Here is a 16,563-nt window from a genome sequence, read left to right as displayed (position 1 = left end):
TTCACCAGTGTGCAGAGCTCTTAAAAGCAATAAAACTAGGGGAAAAGTATACATACCCTCATGCATAAACCGGATGGGTGGACTGATAACCAGCTCGCATTACTCTGTGTAGTAAGTGCATCACATCTCTGTCGCAGATGCTTTCCTCCCATTCAAGCTGTAGAGTAGAGGCTGGCAGTCACAAGCTGCCCCACATAGCAAAACAACACATTACCAGGAAGTTAAGTGAACTGGTGTCTGCGGTGTAAATGTGCTGTCAATGTTGGGCAGTGGGTAGCAGCACTTCCTGTTGATGTCTTTATCACAGTAATTATCAGTAGAGATCTGACATATGCCATCATTTCTCTGTAATAGCAGCACTGTAGAGTCCCGAGCCTGTCGTTGGTTTCTCAGTGCCTCCTTCAGCAGTCACAGTCTATTTCTGTTCAGAGTGGTTATCTGCCAGAATGCATAGTTGATTATGTCTGCAGCATAGATTAAAGTTTTTTTCTAACCAAACGTGCCTTCATATGTTGTTTGAAAAATCATTTGGATAAGCGCGATTTCTGGAAGAGCCTTTTCAAAGGTGTCACAATAAAAGTTGTGTTGTTGGTGGAGAGGGCATCCACACTGGCTGGTCTGTAGGGGAAATCAGTAATATTTACTGATTTTTTTAATAAATAAATCAGTAAATATTTTATAATTCACTTTGTTGCAAACAGTGGTTTTTGCTGTGTTTTCAATCTATTTGAGTTATTTCAACCTGTTAGATAAAAGGAATAAAGTCAAGGTTCTCTTGGTTGAGGGTGATAAGTCACATTCTATACTCAGCTTGGAGATTCTGTTTCCTGTTTGTCCTGCTTAAAAGCCTTTCCACAGGTGCCATCATTATGCTGGTGGTGATGGCATCCAAACTGGGTCGTCTGTATGGAACAGAACAAACAACCTGTGGATACTTTGTGTTTTGCTTTCTTAGAAACAGCGATCTTCAGTGTTATTGCACTGTGTTGTTATAATGACATCAAAGGAAATAAAGACAAGTATTTTGTGAGGTTTTGGTTGAAGGTGAGAAGATCCATTCCTGTCTGTCCTGGCTGCAAAGCATCAAAAAGGCTGTGTCGTTATCTATCTATCTATCTATCTATCTATCTATCTATCTATCTATCTATCTATCTATCTATCTATTTTTACATGCAAAATGATCAATATTGATTAAATTACTGAGCTTTTCGTTGATTTCTTTAATTATATTTTTATGTGGGGCTCTTTAACTCCTCCACACACATCTACTACAGGTCTGCAACGCCCTTTGCGTTAGGAAACTACAGCTCCCAGCATCCACCTCGGGAACCTCGGGCAGCAGTGCTCGGCTCGCTCGGACGCAGACCTACTGCGTTTGCTCCCCTTCAGCGGGTTTGGGAAGGCATCGAGACGCCGGATACGCGTTTTCCAGCGCCGAGGCTGCAGCGTGTGACATTTCTTCCAACTCTTCTCCTGTGAGGCGGGTCTTTCAGCATGGGTAATGGCATCAACAAGGTACGATTTTCTTCTCTTCCGTGCTCCTCAGGTTGGAATTATTGTGTGAGCGGTGCTCAGTGTTTTAAAGATAGGTGCTGGTCATTTGTGGATGTTTCATAGAAAGAAAAAGTTTGGTTCCTTGTTAACTTTGCAATATTAGAAAATGTAGCATCGCTGTTAGAATACTTAATCACAGCCCAGTTCAGTGATAAAACTAGAATTATTTTGGCATAGTTATTGTTTTTTTTTTTGTTGTTGTTTTAGTTATTATCATTTAGTGGCTGAATATTTATCTATTCAGCTCATCAAATGACACAATTTGTAATTATAACTTCATATTTTTAGGGTTTCATTTGTCTTTGTAGCTGACTGGTCTTTAATCAGTTTGCACCACCTCAGTATCAATCATTGGTTTTGATATAGCAATCGGTATTCTTTTTCCTTATAGGTCCTTCCTGATTTATACCTGGGAAATTTCAAAGGTGTGTCTCATTTTCTCTTTATTATTATTATTTTTTATTGACTTCTTATATGTGTGCAGATATAATAACGCTGTTCGACTGTGCTGTTATGCGTTTCTGTCAGATGCAAGGGACAGAGAACACTTAGCCAGAAACAACATTACACACATCCTGTCGATTCATGACAGTGCAGCTCCTATCCTCCAGGTGAGAAGCTCTCTTTGCCTTATAATGTCTCAGCACCCAGGTGTATCATAGAGGTACACATATTGAATTTCTAATAAATTTTTAAATAGAGTCATCCAGCAAACAAGCTGAGCAGATTGATTGGCTGAGAGCAGTCAGACACCCTCCACAGTTGACCCGGTCTGTCAGGTTGTTCAGGAACCACTGTGTATCAGTATCTCTTTTCCTTGAGCAAACAGCTCTCATTTCCGTGCGAGTAAAACATACACAGGGGACTTTCTTTTACTCATGTGATTCTTTAGAGTATCATGTAAAATGCCAGTCAACAGCAGTTGGTTTGTCAGTGTGCTGAGTTGTGTGCCTGCGTGGGTTTCAGAGTAGGCGGTTGTTCTTGTCTCAACCAGCTCGGAATATGCGGTCTCTCTTCATTATTCTTTTTTTTCTGGATTATTGATTTTGACGCTTTAACATGTAAAGACACCCTCCACCCTGCCAATGGTACCTCCTGAACAGCAGGGATAGAGAGCACAAACTATTTACAAAGAGAGAAATGCAACAGAGAGCCCGAGGTTGGTCTTGTCATGGTTTCTAAACTTCCAAGATCCCATCAAGCATCAGCGGGATAAGTTGGAACAGCTGAGGTTGCCGCAGGACACCAAAGAGTTCCCAGGTCCATGACCTGACAGCTCAGAGCTAATTTAATGGGACAACAGAACAATTAGGCTGGCGTTTTTAGTATAGTGGCTAATCAGCTTTAGTTACACAGCCTGCCCTCACCATAAGCAACACACATCGTGAATCACTGATTGTGTTGGTGACATTTATTATATTCTTCATTCTGGTAGCTGATCTGTGTTAAATATTTAGGAGAACGTGACATTTGACTAGTATACTCTGTCCACCAGGAGATGACCTATCTCTGCATTTCAGCAGCTGACCTTCCCACACAAAACCTGTAAGTACCAAATTGTGCAGCACAGCAGCGCGGCACAGAACAATGAAAAGCTGAGGCAGAGTGAGAGAGTACTACATCCATTTGAGGCTTCTTTGTGTGGGTGTCTGAGGTTCATTTTCTCCAAGATAAAGTGTAAATGATATGCTTTCCCAAGCTAAACATTTATTTTCTGACAAGAGCACAGTAACACAAATGGACTGAGCTCTTGGCTCTTATTTTGGTAGGTATGTGTGACGTTCAAATACACGCAGTTATTTTTATGTGAAACTAGAGAAGATGGCCAAGGGTGGTGCTTGTGTTACAATAGTCTTTAATTATATTCACACTAAAAGCAATGACCAATGTCTTGCAGCTAAGTCCTTGAATTATAGCACGATTATTGGCAAGTGGTATGCTGGCTAGCTAGCATAGGTATACACAAACACACCTAGACATGTTCAGTGCTGTGAAAAAGTGTTTGCCCTCTTCCTGATTTCTTATTTTTATAAATGATAGTTTCATTTATTAAGGGAAAAAGTTATCCAAACCCACCTCGCCCTATTGAAAAAATAACTGCCCCTAAAACGAATCACTGGTGTTGCCACCCTTTAGCATCACTGTGGAGAAATGTTGGCCCACTCATCTTTGCAGAATTGTTTTAATTCAGCCACATTGGCAGGGTTTTCCAGCGTGAAAGGCCTGTTTAAGGTCATACCAAAGCATCTCAGTCAATCCAAACCCTTCATTTTGACCCCTTCAGAGGTGGACTTGCTGATGTGTGCATAACTCAAACGTGCTTAAACTTCAAGAACTGACAGCCGGAGATTCTCCTTCATGACTTTTTGGTGGAGAGCAGAATTCATGTTTCTGTCAATTATGACTTGTCGTTCAGGTCCTGAAGCAGCAAAGCAGCCCCAGACCATCACACTACCACCATCATGTTTGACTGTTGCTATGATATTCTTTTTATGAGATGCTTTTGTTAGTTTTACACCAGATGTAACAAATTTAACATGTCTGGCAGTAATCCAGGCTGGATGTGGAGTGAAATTCAAAAAATCTGAAACACATAAGTATGACAAAAACACACTAAAGAACTCAGGAAGGGAGGAAATCTTTTCACAGAGCTGTACATGTGATATGCTACAAATATGCACACATGTGCACCTGCCATTTTTACCACCCCCATATGTCTCATACCTCTAAGGTTTTGAGAACATGACATTTGCTGTTCGAGACCTGTTGCATGAAATATGACACCAGCTACTTGAGATGAACACACCCTGATCCTCATGGGGAGAGGATGAGCAATAGTTTCACATGCCAGTTACAAAAACATTCTCATGCCTTGCACAAAAACATGGCAAAGATAAAATAACAGCATATAGTCTGCGATTTTGTGTTGGCATAGCAGTTTTTAGGTAGTCAGGAGCCATTTTTACATTCCTTTTTTTGTACCCCACAGATCTCAGTACTTCAAACAAAGTATTGTTTTCATGCACGAGTCCCGCCTAAAAGGAGAAGGCTGCCTAGTTCACTGGTGAGACCTAGATTACTTCTATCTTTACCTGCAAGCTAGAATTTAGGTTCACTCAAGCTTGAGAGGTGAAATTTGAATAACGGACCTACATAGATTCACTCTGTCTGTCTCAAACAGTTGCAGACATGGTGAAATTTAAATGTAGTTAATTTAAAGCTGGAAAAAAAACCCAGATCACAACAAACAAGTGCACAAATGAACTCATGTGTGACTGCTTTGCAGAAGAGATTAAGTGATAAAAACCTATTCTTGAACTTCCTAAAACAGAGTACAGTAACAAGTCTGACTGCATTGTGTTCGTGTACTAGGGTAGCTGACCAAGTGTTCACGGGGTAAAGTTATATTTGGCTAGACAGAGGGTCTTCTCAGAAATACAAGTGGCTATTTTTAAGAGCTGCTTTTACAATGCCTTCTCTAATTATGAATGCTTAGTCCCTTGTTCATTGCAAAGGCCAAAACTTATTCATTTATTTTATGTATCTCACTTTTACCTTTGCTTGCAGTATAATTGTGCAATAAATTGTGTGCACAGAATACAGAATTATAAATATTCCTGGTAACAAATCTTTTTTTCCAGTTGCTGGACTGGACTCCTGAACTTATCTTCCTTTTTAAACAAGATGCGCCGTGTTAAATGCAGTGATTACTGTCAGAATTGGACTTTCATTCCACCTTATTACCACCACTACTTCTTTGCATGATAGTTTTATTTGCTTGTGTTATTAATAAACATCTGCACACTCTGAATATTCATCTACATTTTTCTAAATGAGGACAAATCGCTCAAACCAGGACATTGCGCTTGCTTGTACAAATGTAACACGAGCCAGTTTAGACAGAAAGTCATTTGCTATCTACAGTAAATGTGTCATGGGTGAATACTGACAATGATTTATTCATAATTGCTAAATCTTGTAGTGTTTGTTTTCCATCCCGCTCTTCATACAGTTTGGCTGGTGTGTCCCGTAGTGTCACGCTGGTTGTAGCTTACATAATGACGGTGACAGGATTGGGCTGGCAGGAAGCCCTGGCTGCGGTGAAGGTGGTCCGGCCGTGCGCTGGCCCAAACCTGGGCTTCCAGCGGCAGCTCCAGGAATTTGAAAAAACTCAAGCTGAACAGGTTGGTGGTAACAAAGCCAGCATATTGAAAATGAAGCATGAAAAGACAGGAAGTATACCCTTGCAATTCAAACTGACATCATTGTTGTTGTATATGTAGTAAAATTGCCTACGTTGCTTTTAACAGACTTAACCTTTTTTCCCTATAGTTCAGAGAGTGGCTACGGACGGAATACAAGGAGAATCCTTTTAATGATGAAGCTGATATTCGTGACTTGCTTGATCAGGCATCTAAAGTCAAGGCTGAAGCAATAGAAGAACTTGCAAACACCCCACCTGGAGGTATCTGATGAGCTGTTTTGATGAGGTCTTTGGAAGATTATGGAAAGACAAGTTACAGACCCATCTGGAAGTCTGTGTTTGTATCGCAAATGGAAGGATTCTTTAAATATCATGGACATAAAATACTGCAAAAGACTATTCATTATTGTGTACAGTCCACAGTCATTTTTAGTGTTGATTACTTGATGTTCCTGGTACTGTTTTCTTAACTTATAAATGTTCTGAACTGTGTGCTGTTATGATTTCATATTGTCCAATAAAAGTAATAAATTCAAGTGTTTTGTGAGGTTTCTGGTCAGTGGGCTGTCATGTTGAAGGTGATAAGACACACTCTGTGCTCAGTTTACAGCTCTGTTTCCTGGTTGTCTTCCTGTTTGTCTGTGTTCGGGGGGGAGGTCATGCATGGTGGCATCAAAAACACCAAGATAGAGTTCTTTTAATCGGTCTTTTTTGCAGGTGTCGCAGAGACTAAAAGAAACTAAAATACATCACTTTTGTTTTACCATTATGAGATATTATATGCAGCAGTCTCCTATACACACTTCAGATAGCTGGGGAGGAGCATGGGCAGCCACTTGATGGCGGTATTACTAACAAAGCCCTCCTATAATGAGAAGCTTTTTGAATTCAACCATGGCTTTTCCTTTGACGATAATTAATTAAACCCTGTCATCATCTACCTCTGCTAACAAATAGCACATGAAAGACTTTAAAGGCGTTTCCATCAGCAGTTTTATTTGTGGAAAATAGGTTGGACGTGCGGACTTTTGCAAGAATAAATTGGTGGGGAAATATTTTTGTGAGCGTAGCTTACAGGTAATTGTTCCATTCCGTCCCGGTGTCTGCTCAGGGTGTCTCTAAAGGGATTCCCCACCGCAGCGCTGTGTGGGCGCCGAGTTTCACAGAAATGAGCGCCCGAGCGCTTAACATCTCCTCTTGAACTTCTCAGAGCCCGATAGGCTCCTCCCTTTAACAAATTAAGATGTGATAACGTTGAAGAATTGGAACCCGAAAGCTTCAAAACAGATTTCAACGGTGGACCTGACATATTCAAAGGTAAGCCAGATCAGCGCATTTTATAAAGAAAATTCACACAACCTCTCTGTCTCGCTCTCTATATATTCTTTCATTATAAAAAAAATACATGTAAATATTTAATATTCTTATGAGACCCCCACAAGTTTCAGTCAGGTGAAAATGTCAGCATTTAACTACACGGGCAAAAACATGAACTAGTTTGTGTAATTTTGGCATTAAATTAGAGTTATAGCTCCTAAACAATACAGCATTAAAAAAAAACCCCGCTACACACCTCTGTAAACCTGGGATTAAACTCTTGCGGATGAATCATAACACTTTCTTTCTTTTTAATTTATGCACGCGTCTCATATAAGTCACACTTCTCTGACAGAAAAAGGAAATTGTGCCAAACGTGATTGTTATATTTACTCACTTGAGCCAGATCACGTCCTTTACTAACGGCGTGACTGCATGAGGAAATTCTCTGCGAGCTTGAGCTCACTAACAGGGCAAATCTTTCATTAATTAAAAAAACGATGACTTTTCGGTTTAAAATTGTAACCAAACATGTTGTGAGTGGTCGAATCGGCAAATTAATAATATCAGATTTGGGGCGAGGACTAAAACTTATAATCAAAAATAATAAATAAGCTAGAACGTTTACTGCGCCCACAGGTCTTATATGTGTCGAGTTTGATCTCATTTTTATCTCAGTTTGCACAGATGAACCTGGATGAAGACAGTGGCCTGTCAGTCAGTTGCGGCAATGGCAAACTGAGACAGTGGCTCATCGATCAGATTGACAGCGGGAGATATCCTGGCCTGGTTTGGGAGAACGATGAAAAAAGCATCTTTAGGATTCCGTGGAAGCATGCAGGAAAACAAGACTATAACAGAGACGAGGATGCTGCACTCTTTAAGGTCAGACCATCCCATCTTTCTCCTCACAGTGCACCTAAAACATCTGACAATTGCATTTTGAACGCTTTGCATGAATTATTGCAGCAAAAAGTATGAAAAATGTAAGCTACTAAACATGTGCTATTTCATTCCAAATTCCTGACTTGCTTTGGCATGACTAAAGAGGAAGTTTAAAGAAAAATCTCTTCACTGATTAATGCAGGCATGGGCGATGTTCAAGGGAAAATATAAGGAAGGTGTAGATAAACCAGATCCCCCTACATGGAAAACCAGACTACGCTGTGCCCTTAATAAAAGCAATGACTTTGATGAAATAGTTGAAAGAAGCCAACTGGACATCTCTGAGCCGTACAAAGTGTACAGAATCATTCCAGAGGGAGCCAAAAAAGGTAAGTATTACATATAGTTAGATATTGTTCATGCAAAATACTCTAAAGCTGTGTAGAATTACATGAAGCACCACTTTTAGCAACCTGTGTAGGACATGTCACATGTATCTTGGAGTAAAATGGTTGTATTTGGATTCCTGTGCAAGTAGTACAGGCTACAAGCATGCCATAGCCATACCATTGATTCACCTGCACATACAGAATACTGACACATTTCACACAGCAACTTATATTGTTTATAGTCTATGGCATTTTTTTTTACATACATATGCACCACTGCAGTTGTGATGAGGCAGGAAGCACAAAGGAAGCCAAAGCATGTACCAAAAAGGCCGTAGTGCTTTTTTTAGAGGGCTTCGGTTACTAAGTGCAGGGTGCACATAACACAACCAGACGACCTCCAGCCTTGCATAACTAAGTCTCTGCCATCATACAACATTTTTTGTCACACCAGAGCAATTCTTGCTATCTGTACTAACACTTTATTCTCCAAATAAACAAGATTCAGATGAACTCAATCATCTGTTGCACTAGCTTTGAAAATAACCCTGTCACTCAAATTAAAATAGCACAGCTTCACAAGTGTGCAAAACGTATTCACAGTTCAGCCCTGCCAAAATAAATTTGATTAGTGTGGTTTGTGACATATTGCACCTCACATATTTTTACAACTCTGTGCAATAAAGCATTGTTGTTCTGAATCTTTCTTTTCACACTATTTCTCCTTTATTTTTAAATTGATTATTTGGGAAATCATTTTTGGGTTGTTTTTTTTTTTACAGGAATGAAGATGACCAGTGTGGAGGAGACCTCACCACATGCAAATACCCTTAGCTATATTCCTCCATATACATCCCTGCACAATCAGGTCAGCAGATTTTGTGGCTGAGCCTAGCACATACATGGGAACAAAATGTTTCGGTTTAATGACATACTTTCTGAGTGACCACTCGTTTGATCTTTCAGGTACCTGGTTTTATGGTTTCTCAGGAGAGAAGGGACTGGAGAGATTACCACGCACCTCCAGAACAACAGCCTCTTCCACATCACCACGGGCCACTTCCAGAGCTGCAGTATAGTCAGTGCCACTATCCATCATCAATCAGTCGGGCCTGGCCAGGGTCACACTCAGAAAACGGTACGATATTCACCTATACATGTTACGCTTTACAGATATGACATTCAGAATGGGCTAGCATTTTTCAAAAGTTTCAGTGATTTCTGTTCCAGACTGAATGATGTAAAAGATTAAGTATAAAGGGAACTTCCAATCATGTCTTTTTATTTTGTAATGTAATGCTTTTATCCAGTCGTAGTTGTAGGAGTTTAATTACTTTCAGTCAGAACGTTATATATATTTTAAGTATATCAATATACTGTTAATCAAAAGCAAATCTTAAATAACATGTAAACAACTATTTAGCTGCAGTATCTTCCTTACAAATGATGATATATATTTGATGTTACCACCTGTAGGCAAATCTGGCTTTAAGAGTGATTATCCACAGTTCCACACTCATGCTATGGTGCGCTAGATGAGATACATTCTTCATACTTCCTTTGTTAAAAATAAGAGTTTAAAATTATTCTTCCTGCCCTTTTAAATTTTTGCATGCTCCCCTTCTAATCATTGCACGAATTTATTTTATTTCATTAATTTCATGCAGGTATTCAGCTCTCCTTCCACACCTACTTTTCAGAGTCTCAACCGCCCATGTATGCAGTGGACCATAACAATGCCATAACAGGTAAAGAACTATTTCAGGCCCATTTAAACAGATACTCTTACTAACTCCTATGCTTGTTTCTAAATATTCACTAATCTACACTACATCTATTTGTGTGGCTAGGTAAGAAACTACAAACACATTACGCATTTAGTATTTCCATTTTCTAAATCTCAGAACATGAAACATGTCTATTTAAAATAGACAAAAACTCAGGGTTGAGAATATTTGGGGAAAGGTTAGAAGGAAATAAGCAATACTCTATATGCAAAGACTGCGAAAATAAAAGTTTTATTTAAGCTTAGCAATTTTCGAGGCCTACATTTTATCATACAGTAAGGCTCAAATTTTTATGTTCCTGATGTATGCTTTTCTCTTTCCATCAGATCTTAGCCTGCACGTGTCCCTATTCTACAGAGAGACTTTGGTAAAGGAAGTTACCACCACCAGCCAGCAAGGATGCCGGATCACTTCTTCCTCCTCTCCCTCCTCTTCCTCTCCTTCTTCTCCATGCCCAGAGGACAAGTTTCACAGTGGGGCAGAAGTCATTCTTTTCCCATTCCCATACCCTGAATCTCAGAGACAGGGTGCTGAGATGCTTCCTAACATACTAGACAAGGGAGTGCTTCTGTGGATGGCAGCCGATGGGCTGTATGCTAAGCGCCTGTGCCAAGGCAGAGTATATTGGGAAGGACCTCTGGCTCCATATATGGATAAACCCAACAAGTTGGAGAAGGAGCAGTCATGCAAATTGTTTGACACCCATCAATTCCTTATTGGTAAGTGATATCTGCTGTGCTACAGTGTTTCCACCTACAGCACACAAAAACACCCAAGAAAAGTGATGCAGTCCAATGCAATATTTCTGCTTTTGTGAAACTGTAAATGTTAACTTTCTGTTCTGTTTGTGGACCACAATGGTGAAAGTGCTCTTCAGGGCTTTTATTTTAGTTAGGTCAGAAAATCTTTTCACTGATTAATGTCTTTTTTTTTTAAATAGGAAAAAAAGTCTTTAGAATTTGCACAGAATATGTTAACCTTGAGTTTCATGATGAAAAAACATTTTCTATACTTATACACTGGTTGCCCACTGACAAATCCATTTAACAAACATATGCCCAGATCTGGACTGTACAGCTGCTTTTAAATGCCAAATAGGTAAGGTTAAAGTAAAAGTGTTACCATGTAAAATCCTGGCTTTCTCCATAGTTTAGTAGTTTGATCTATAATGAAGCAATATTACGGATCCAAAATCTGAATCGTCAAAGAAATAAGTAACTAAACCTGCCTTATACTGTAGAATTTCCCCATAACTGTTGGCAATTTAGACGTAACGTATAGCACACACTGACTGCCTTTAAAATATAAGAGCTATAAATATATACCGAAGTATATTAGTAAAATGTGTTATTTTTGCGAATTAGTTATTTTTCTTATTTAAAACTCATAATTTGAGGTGTTTTTATTCCATTATGCTGAATTGTATTGCAAGCTTTTACAATATTTCTTGCAGGACAAAATGATTTCATGAGTTTCCATTCAATTTGCTATTCAGATCATACAGATTACACACACACTTGTTTTCAATAGACATTTGTGTCTATTTAAGCCAATATATCTTCTGCTCCATCTTTTCTTTTGTCCTAGCGTAGAGGATACTCGTATGGGAAAAAAAACAATCGGTCATTAAATTCCTTGACAGGTTTGAATAATTAACATTGTAATGGTAAACAGCTTCAGTTACTTAAAGCATGTCGATGGCTTTTGATCATATTGATAATGGTTTTGATAATGGAGACGACAATGAAGAAGGTGGAGATAGCTGCAGGTGGTGTGTCTGGGTAAGTCCCTCTTAAGTCTTGAGGTAGCATTAAGAAGCCACTCACATTCTCAGCAGGGGGCCGAACAATGTGGAGTCCCCACCCACCTCCTGTGGTCCACCACACTGCAAGATAATGCTTGGTGTGCCATTTTACGTTAAATTTTGCGTCATTCTCATCAGTAGTTTCCAGAAAAGTCATCATGATTAAGGAAAATGTCACGTTAGCAAGAAGGGGATTTTAATGTCTTTTTTAGTAACCTGAAATCTAAACATGTCATGGCTGAGTACATATTGGGTTTTGTGTTTATTACACCTCATTTTTTTTTGTTAAACTTTCTTACCTTGTTCTTTTTTCTAACAGAACTTCAAGATTTTGCCCATAATGGTCGTCATGTACCAAGACACCAGGTGGTGCTATGTTTTGGAGACGAATATCCTGACCCACAACGCCCTAGGAAGATGATCACAGCACAGGTACATAAAACTCGCTTAAAACTGTAAAACTTTACCCAATAAAACAAAAAACAAAGCAAAAAGAACAATAACTGTAGGCGATGAAAACAGATTTTAAATTATCAATCAAAGTAGTCTGTATTAATATTAGAAAATGCATATTTTCAGAAAACAAGAGATCTGAATACCATCCTAGCAGTATCTCTACATATTTGGTCAAAAGCGTACTGACATTACACGTCTGACTTCCTCAAATCTTTTTTATTCCACAGAAATGTGCAAACAGCTTTTAAAATGAACGCATAAAAATCATTTAATTGGAATCAGTGTAGTTAAACAAGAGCCTCTGCTGTTTATGATACTGGAGCTAAACTTAAAGCTATATTTCACTTGCTTTCTTAGATTTTATTTGTAACTGAAAACGGTCTGTTTCTTGGAAGTTGCATTTTAGTTATACCATTAGATGTATAACTAAGGTCAGCAGCTTTCATTCGTCATTCGTAAAATAACAGAAAATGGATTTTACTGGTGATTGATTAGCATGTTTTTATGTGAGAGATGTACATTCATAACGGCTACTGGAGAGAGGGATGGATGGTGGCTGAAAAGGCGATATTCTATTTAAAAATTAATAATTAAAAAAAGAATTTCCTAAGTCATTAATTTTGTTTTACAACAAATGGGCCTAATTTCCCATTATTTGTTTAAAAAAAAGAAAAAATGTCATTTTCTTTCAAGCTAGCGAACTAGTTAGCTAACAAGACTGATATATTATTTCGCCATTTTTGATATTAATTAGAGGTTATAGTCATGATTTTTGGGAGGGAAAAATCAGAAATAAAAGCCATAAAGTCTCCTTTTTCCACTGGTTGTTTTAGCAATGGTCTTTGCTTGTATAGGTACGTTAACATACATGTTTCATACATCGTCATGTTCTCCTTTTAGGTGGAGCCTTTGTTTGCCAGGAAACTCGTGTACTATTACCAGCAGAACAATGGTCACTACCTACGGAGCTATGAACACATCCAGGAACAAAACACCTCTCCTACAATTGACTATCCCTCTTCCCAGAGACCTCTGCAGCATATTCAGGAGTGACATGCATACAAAACACACACACACACACACACACACACACACACATACATACATACATACATACACATGCACACAAATGTACAGGACTGTGAATGTAATGCTTCAACTTTTTATCATCGCTTGTGACTGCAGTCCTGTGTACAGTAAGCGGTAGAAACTGTCACGTTAGCTAGGGGTAGAGATGGGGAAGACCCTGTTTTCACTTGCACACCTATGCATCGTAGTCTTTGTGTCTGTGACTGTGGAGTAAATTTTTTTTTCAACAAATATTATTGTGACAGTGTGAAGGATGCGGTTTGTGGGTGGGGGGATGAGGAGAGCGGAGGGCAACTGAGACAGGAAGTACTAGCACAGGTGCACAGGAAGAATGGCCCCTAAGACAAACACTGATATGTTAAAGCGATAAAACAACATGAATGAATAGTTATTTAGTTAGTTATTTACAGGTAACAGCTGAAAATGTGATTCTTGGTCTTATGCAGTTAAGTGGCACTGAAGACAATAGCCAGCTCTACTTCTTAGCACAATGTATTTCTACACTCGACTACAATGCTTGATATGGTAAATAACAGTTGCTAGATAGGGAAGTGAATCATAAGATAGTGTAGTCCAATGTATTTCCCAAATTCTTAGTTTTATTGATAGAGCTGGAAGAAAGTGAGAGAAAATTATAATACAGATGCACAAAAAGCCTTGAACACTGGTTCTCAATCTCAATCTGGTTCTCACGCAGCCCTCCTGCAAGATGTTGCAAGATAATCTAAGGGGTCAGAAGCTCATTACTGATATTAGAGTTTCTACAGAAATTTTTTAAAGAAGTTTCAAAACAGCCTTTTTGTAACCATGGACGCTGTCTTCTTTGTCAAGCATTCAAAACATAATTTTGACCCATTTCCCCTACTGAAACGTAGAGAGATACAGCATTCTGCATTACAGGGCTTACAAACCATGCTGTTGTCCATGAGCTGTTCTACTGCTGGTCATAATTAGCACTGAACTAAGTGAACTGACAGAAGCTGACTGGAAAATCACACTCATCCCGTAAGTTGTAGGGAAACTATACCTGTTCCTCTTGACCTGAAACTAGTGGCCTAATAAGTAGGAAGGAAAACTACCTTTGTGGTCCAAGTGCCGGTTTACACAGGGAGGAGTTCTCTGTTTCCCATGCCTGAGGGTAGATTCTGACACACAAGGTAGCCAACGAACGATATTCATGACACGAGATGGCACTTTGTGAATCGCTAGGCAGTATAAGATGAATAATGCCAAAATGAGTCGAGTGGAATTCCTCACGCTGCTGAAGCCCTAGAGGTTAATGCTGAAGGACGAGGGATAAAGGTTTTGTTATGTTTTTCTTCTGTGATCCAGAGTTTCAATCTCTGCATTTAGTTCCTTCACACTTAAACCACATTACTTTCACAATGGCTTCAAAAGTCTGACCAAAATGTTTTTGTTTTTTTTCATGAATCTTAAATAATTTTCCCTCTTAAAGATCGCTCTCCTGAAACTGCCCGATTGTCCACTGCATGAAATTGTGTTTCACATTACTTCACAGTCAGAAATGTCACATAATCAGAATCAGACAGCTTAATGTACAACGTGCCGTTGTGTGTGTGACGAAGCACATGTGTCCATGTGTGTAGGTGGGTACGTGTGTGTCACACAGTTGCAGAATTACTGTTATCTGGAAGTGACATTTATGGACTCAGGACAAAACATGTGACTCCCCCACCTACAGCATCAGTGACTCAAACACAAACACACACCCTTTTCGCGTCACAGGTTACAGTTACAGTAAAAGCAAACTACAGATAAAACCACACGATTTTCTTTAATTGTTATTGTAAACGTTTTTTATTAAAAAAAAAAGGATAAGAATCAGATATTAACATGGAGATTATTTTAATATAAAACTGCCATGAGAACAAATTTATTTTGGAATAAACTTTTTAACTACTCATGTGTACTGTGCTTGGTTTATGTTTGAGCTCCCCACATTTGCAGAAAAAGGGTGGATGAATAAAAGTCACATTTGGTTAGAAAAACAAAAAAAGAAAAGAAAAGAAAAACACATTCACACATTTGCCATGGTGTTTCCCCCTTTGCAGGAAGCCACATAATTTGTAGTCAGGCTTCAGTTTTTCCGCCTTTATGAGCCGTTACTCCAAGTGACATTGTCTAAACTCGCAGCTTGAAGCTCTGGAGCTGACAGTTTAGTCAGCTAATGCACACGACATTGTTTAAAAGACTTTATAGAGGAAAATGAAACCACATGCAACACATCAGCTGCAACACTTTCTCCAAAAGAGAGTGATTCTGTTTGTTCCGTCTTGACTCAGTGACTTGATGAATCTGACTGTGCTAATAATGCAATATGAGCACGATATACACAAACTAATACTTGATATTTTTAACCTCAAAAAATGACATTGCAAAATACATCACAGCAATCATTGTAACACTGTTGTGAATTTATCCATGATACATGTGTGTATCTGACATCCTTTGATTCTGTTATTCAGAGTGACAGAAGTTTGGCTGTGTCACAACGGCTGGGGTTTATTTATTAATTTATGTGAAAAAAGACATGATTTAGTCAAGGCAAATAAATAGGTCTGCTCCCATTAAAAGTTAACAATGTTTTGCTGACATCTGCTGGTTGGTGTAGGTTCAGTTAAAAAAAAAAAAGCTATTGGTTTATTCTGAAGAACTAGTGTCAGAAAAGTCAAAAGATAACATCAGCAAATAAACTGTAAGAATACAATTTGATCTCACTCCATTACTATGTAACTTTTAAACACCTGTCAAACTGCAGACATGAGGCTACTCACCAGGAGTGGCTGTAGTCAGAACACACATTCAAACACACACACGCACACACGCTCTATCTATCTATCTGTGTGTGTGTGTGTTCCTGTCTAGCTATCTTTGTGAGGACCGAAAATCTGCATTCTACTATACTTGTGAGAACCAACAGTCACTTGTGAGGACACACTCACCGGTCCTCACAAGTTTGAAGGCTATTTTGAGGCTCAAAATGTGGTTTTAGTGTTAGGGTTACAATTAGGTTATGGTTAGGTTTAGGGTAAGGGTTAGGCATTCATTTTTAAATGG

At 38.9% G+C, this 16,563-nt stretch overlaps 2 protein-coding genes across 3 annotated transcripts; both read left to right on the top strand.

Annotated features, from left to right (window-relative positions):
* The first annotated feature begins 1,325 nt into the window (after window positions 1-1,325).
* dusp22b (dual specificity phosphatase 22b) lies at window positions 1,326-6,294 on the top strand. The gene is made up of 7 exons (XM_040021218.1): window positions 1,326-1,515; window positions 1,946-1,979; window positions 2,083-2,165; window positions 3,050-3,099; window positions 4,544-4,618; window positions 5,567-5,738; window positions 5,887-6,294. The coding sequence occupies exons 1-7, from the start codon at window positions 1,495-1,497 to the stop codon at window positions 6,025-6,027; spliced, it is 576 nt and encodes a 191-aa protein (XP_039877152.1). The 5' UTR covers window positions 1,326-1,494; the 3' UTR covers window positions 6,028-6,294.
* A 126-nt stretch (window positions 6,295-6,420) lies between these two features.
* irf4a (interferon regulatory factor 4a) lies at window positions 6,421-15,407 on the top strand. 2 transcript variants are annotated; one of them, XM_040021207.1, is made up of 9 exons: window positions 6,421-7,075; window positions 7,763-7,960; window positions 8,163-8,349; window positions 9,132-9,217; window positions 9,316-9,487; window positions 10,017-10,097; window positions 10,463-10,855; window positions 12,260-12,372; window positions 13,297-15,407. In XM_040021207.1, exons 2-9 carry the CDS (start codon window positions 7,763-7,765, stop codon window positions 13,447-13,449), a joined length of 1,383 nt encoding a protein of 460 aa, XP_039877141.1. In that variant the 5' UTR covers window positions 6,421-7,075; the 3' UTR covers window positions 13,450-15,407. The 2 variants fall into 2 exon arrangements, with proteins under 2 accessions (XP_039877141.1, XP_039877132.1); XM_040021198.1 differs by having other exon boundaries at window positions 7,754-7,960.
* Window positions 15,408-16,563: the final 1,156 nt, after the last annotated feature.

Source organism: Simochromis diagramma, unplaced genomic scaffold (assembly GCF_900408965.1).
Source record: "Simochromis diagramma unplaced genomic scaffold, fSimDia1.1 OVJJ01000205.1, whole genome shotgun sequence".
Taxonomy (NCBI): Eukaryota; Metazoa; Chordata; class Actinopteri; order Cichliformes; family Cichlidae; genus Simochromis; species Simochromis diagramma.
The sequence above is the reverse complement of the archived record's forward strand: the minus strand, read 5'-3'. Positions and strand labels throughout refer to the sequence as shown.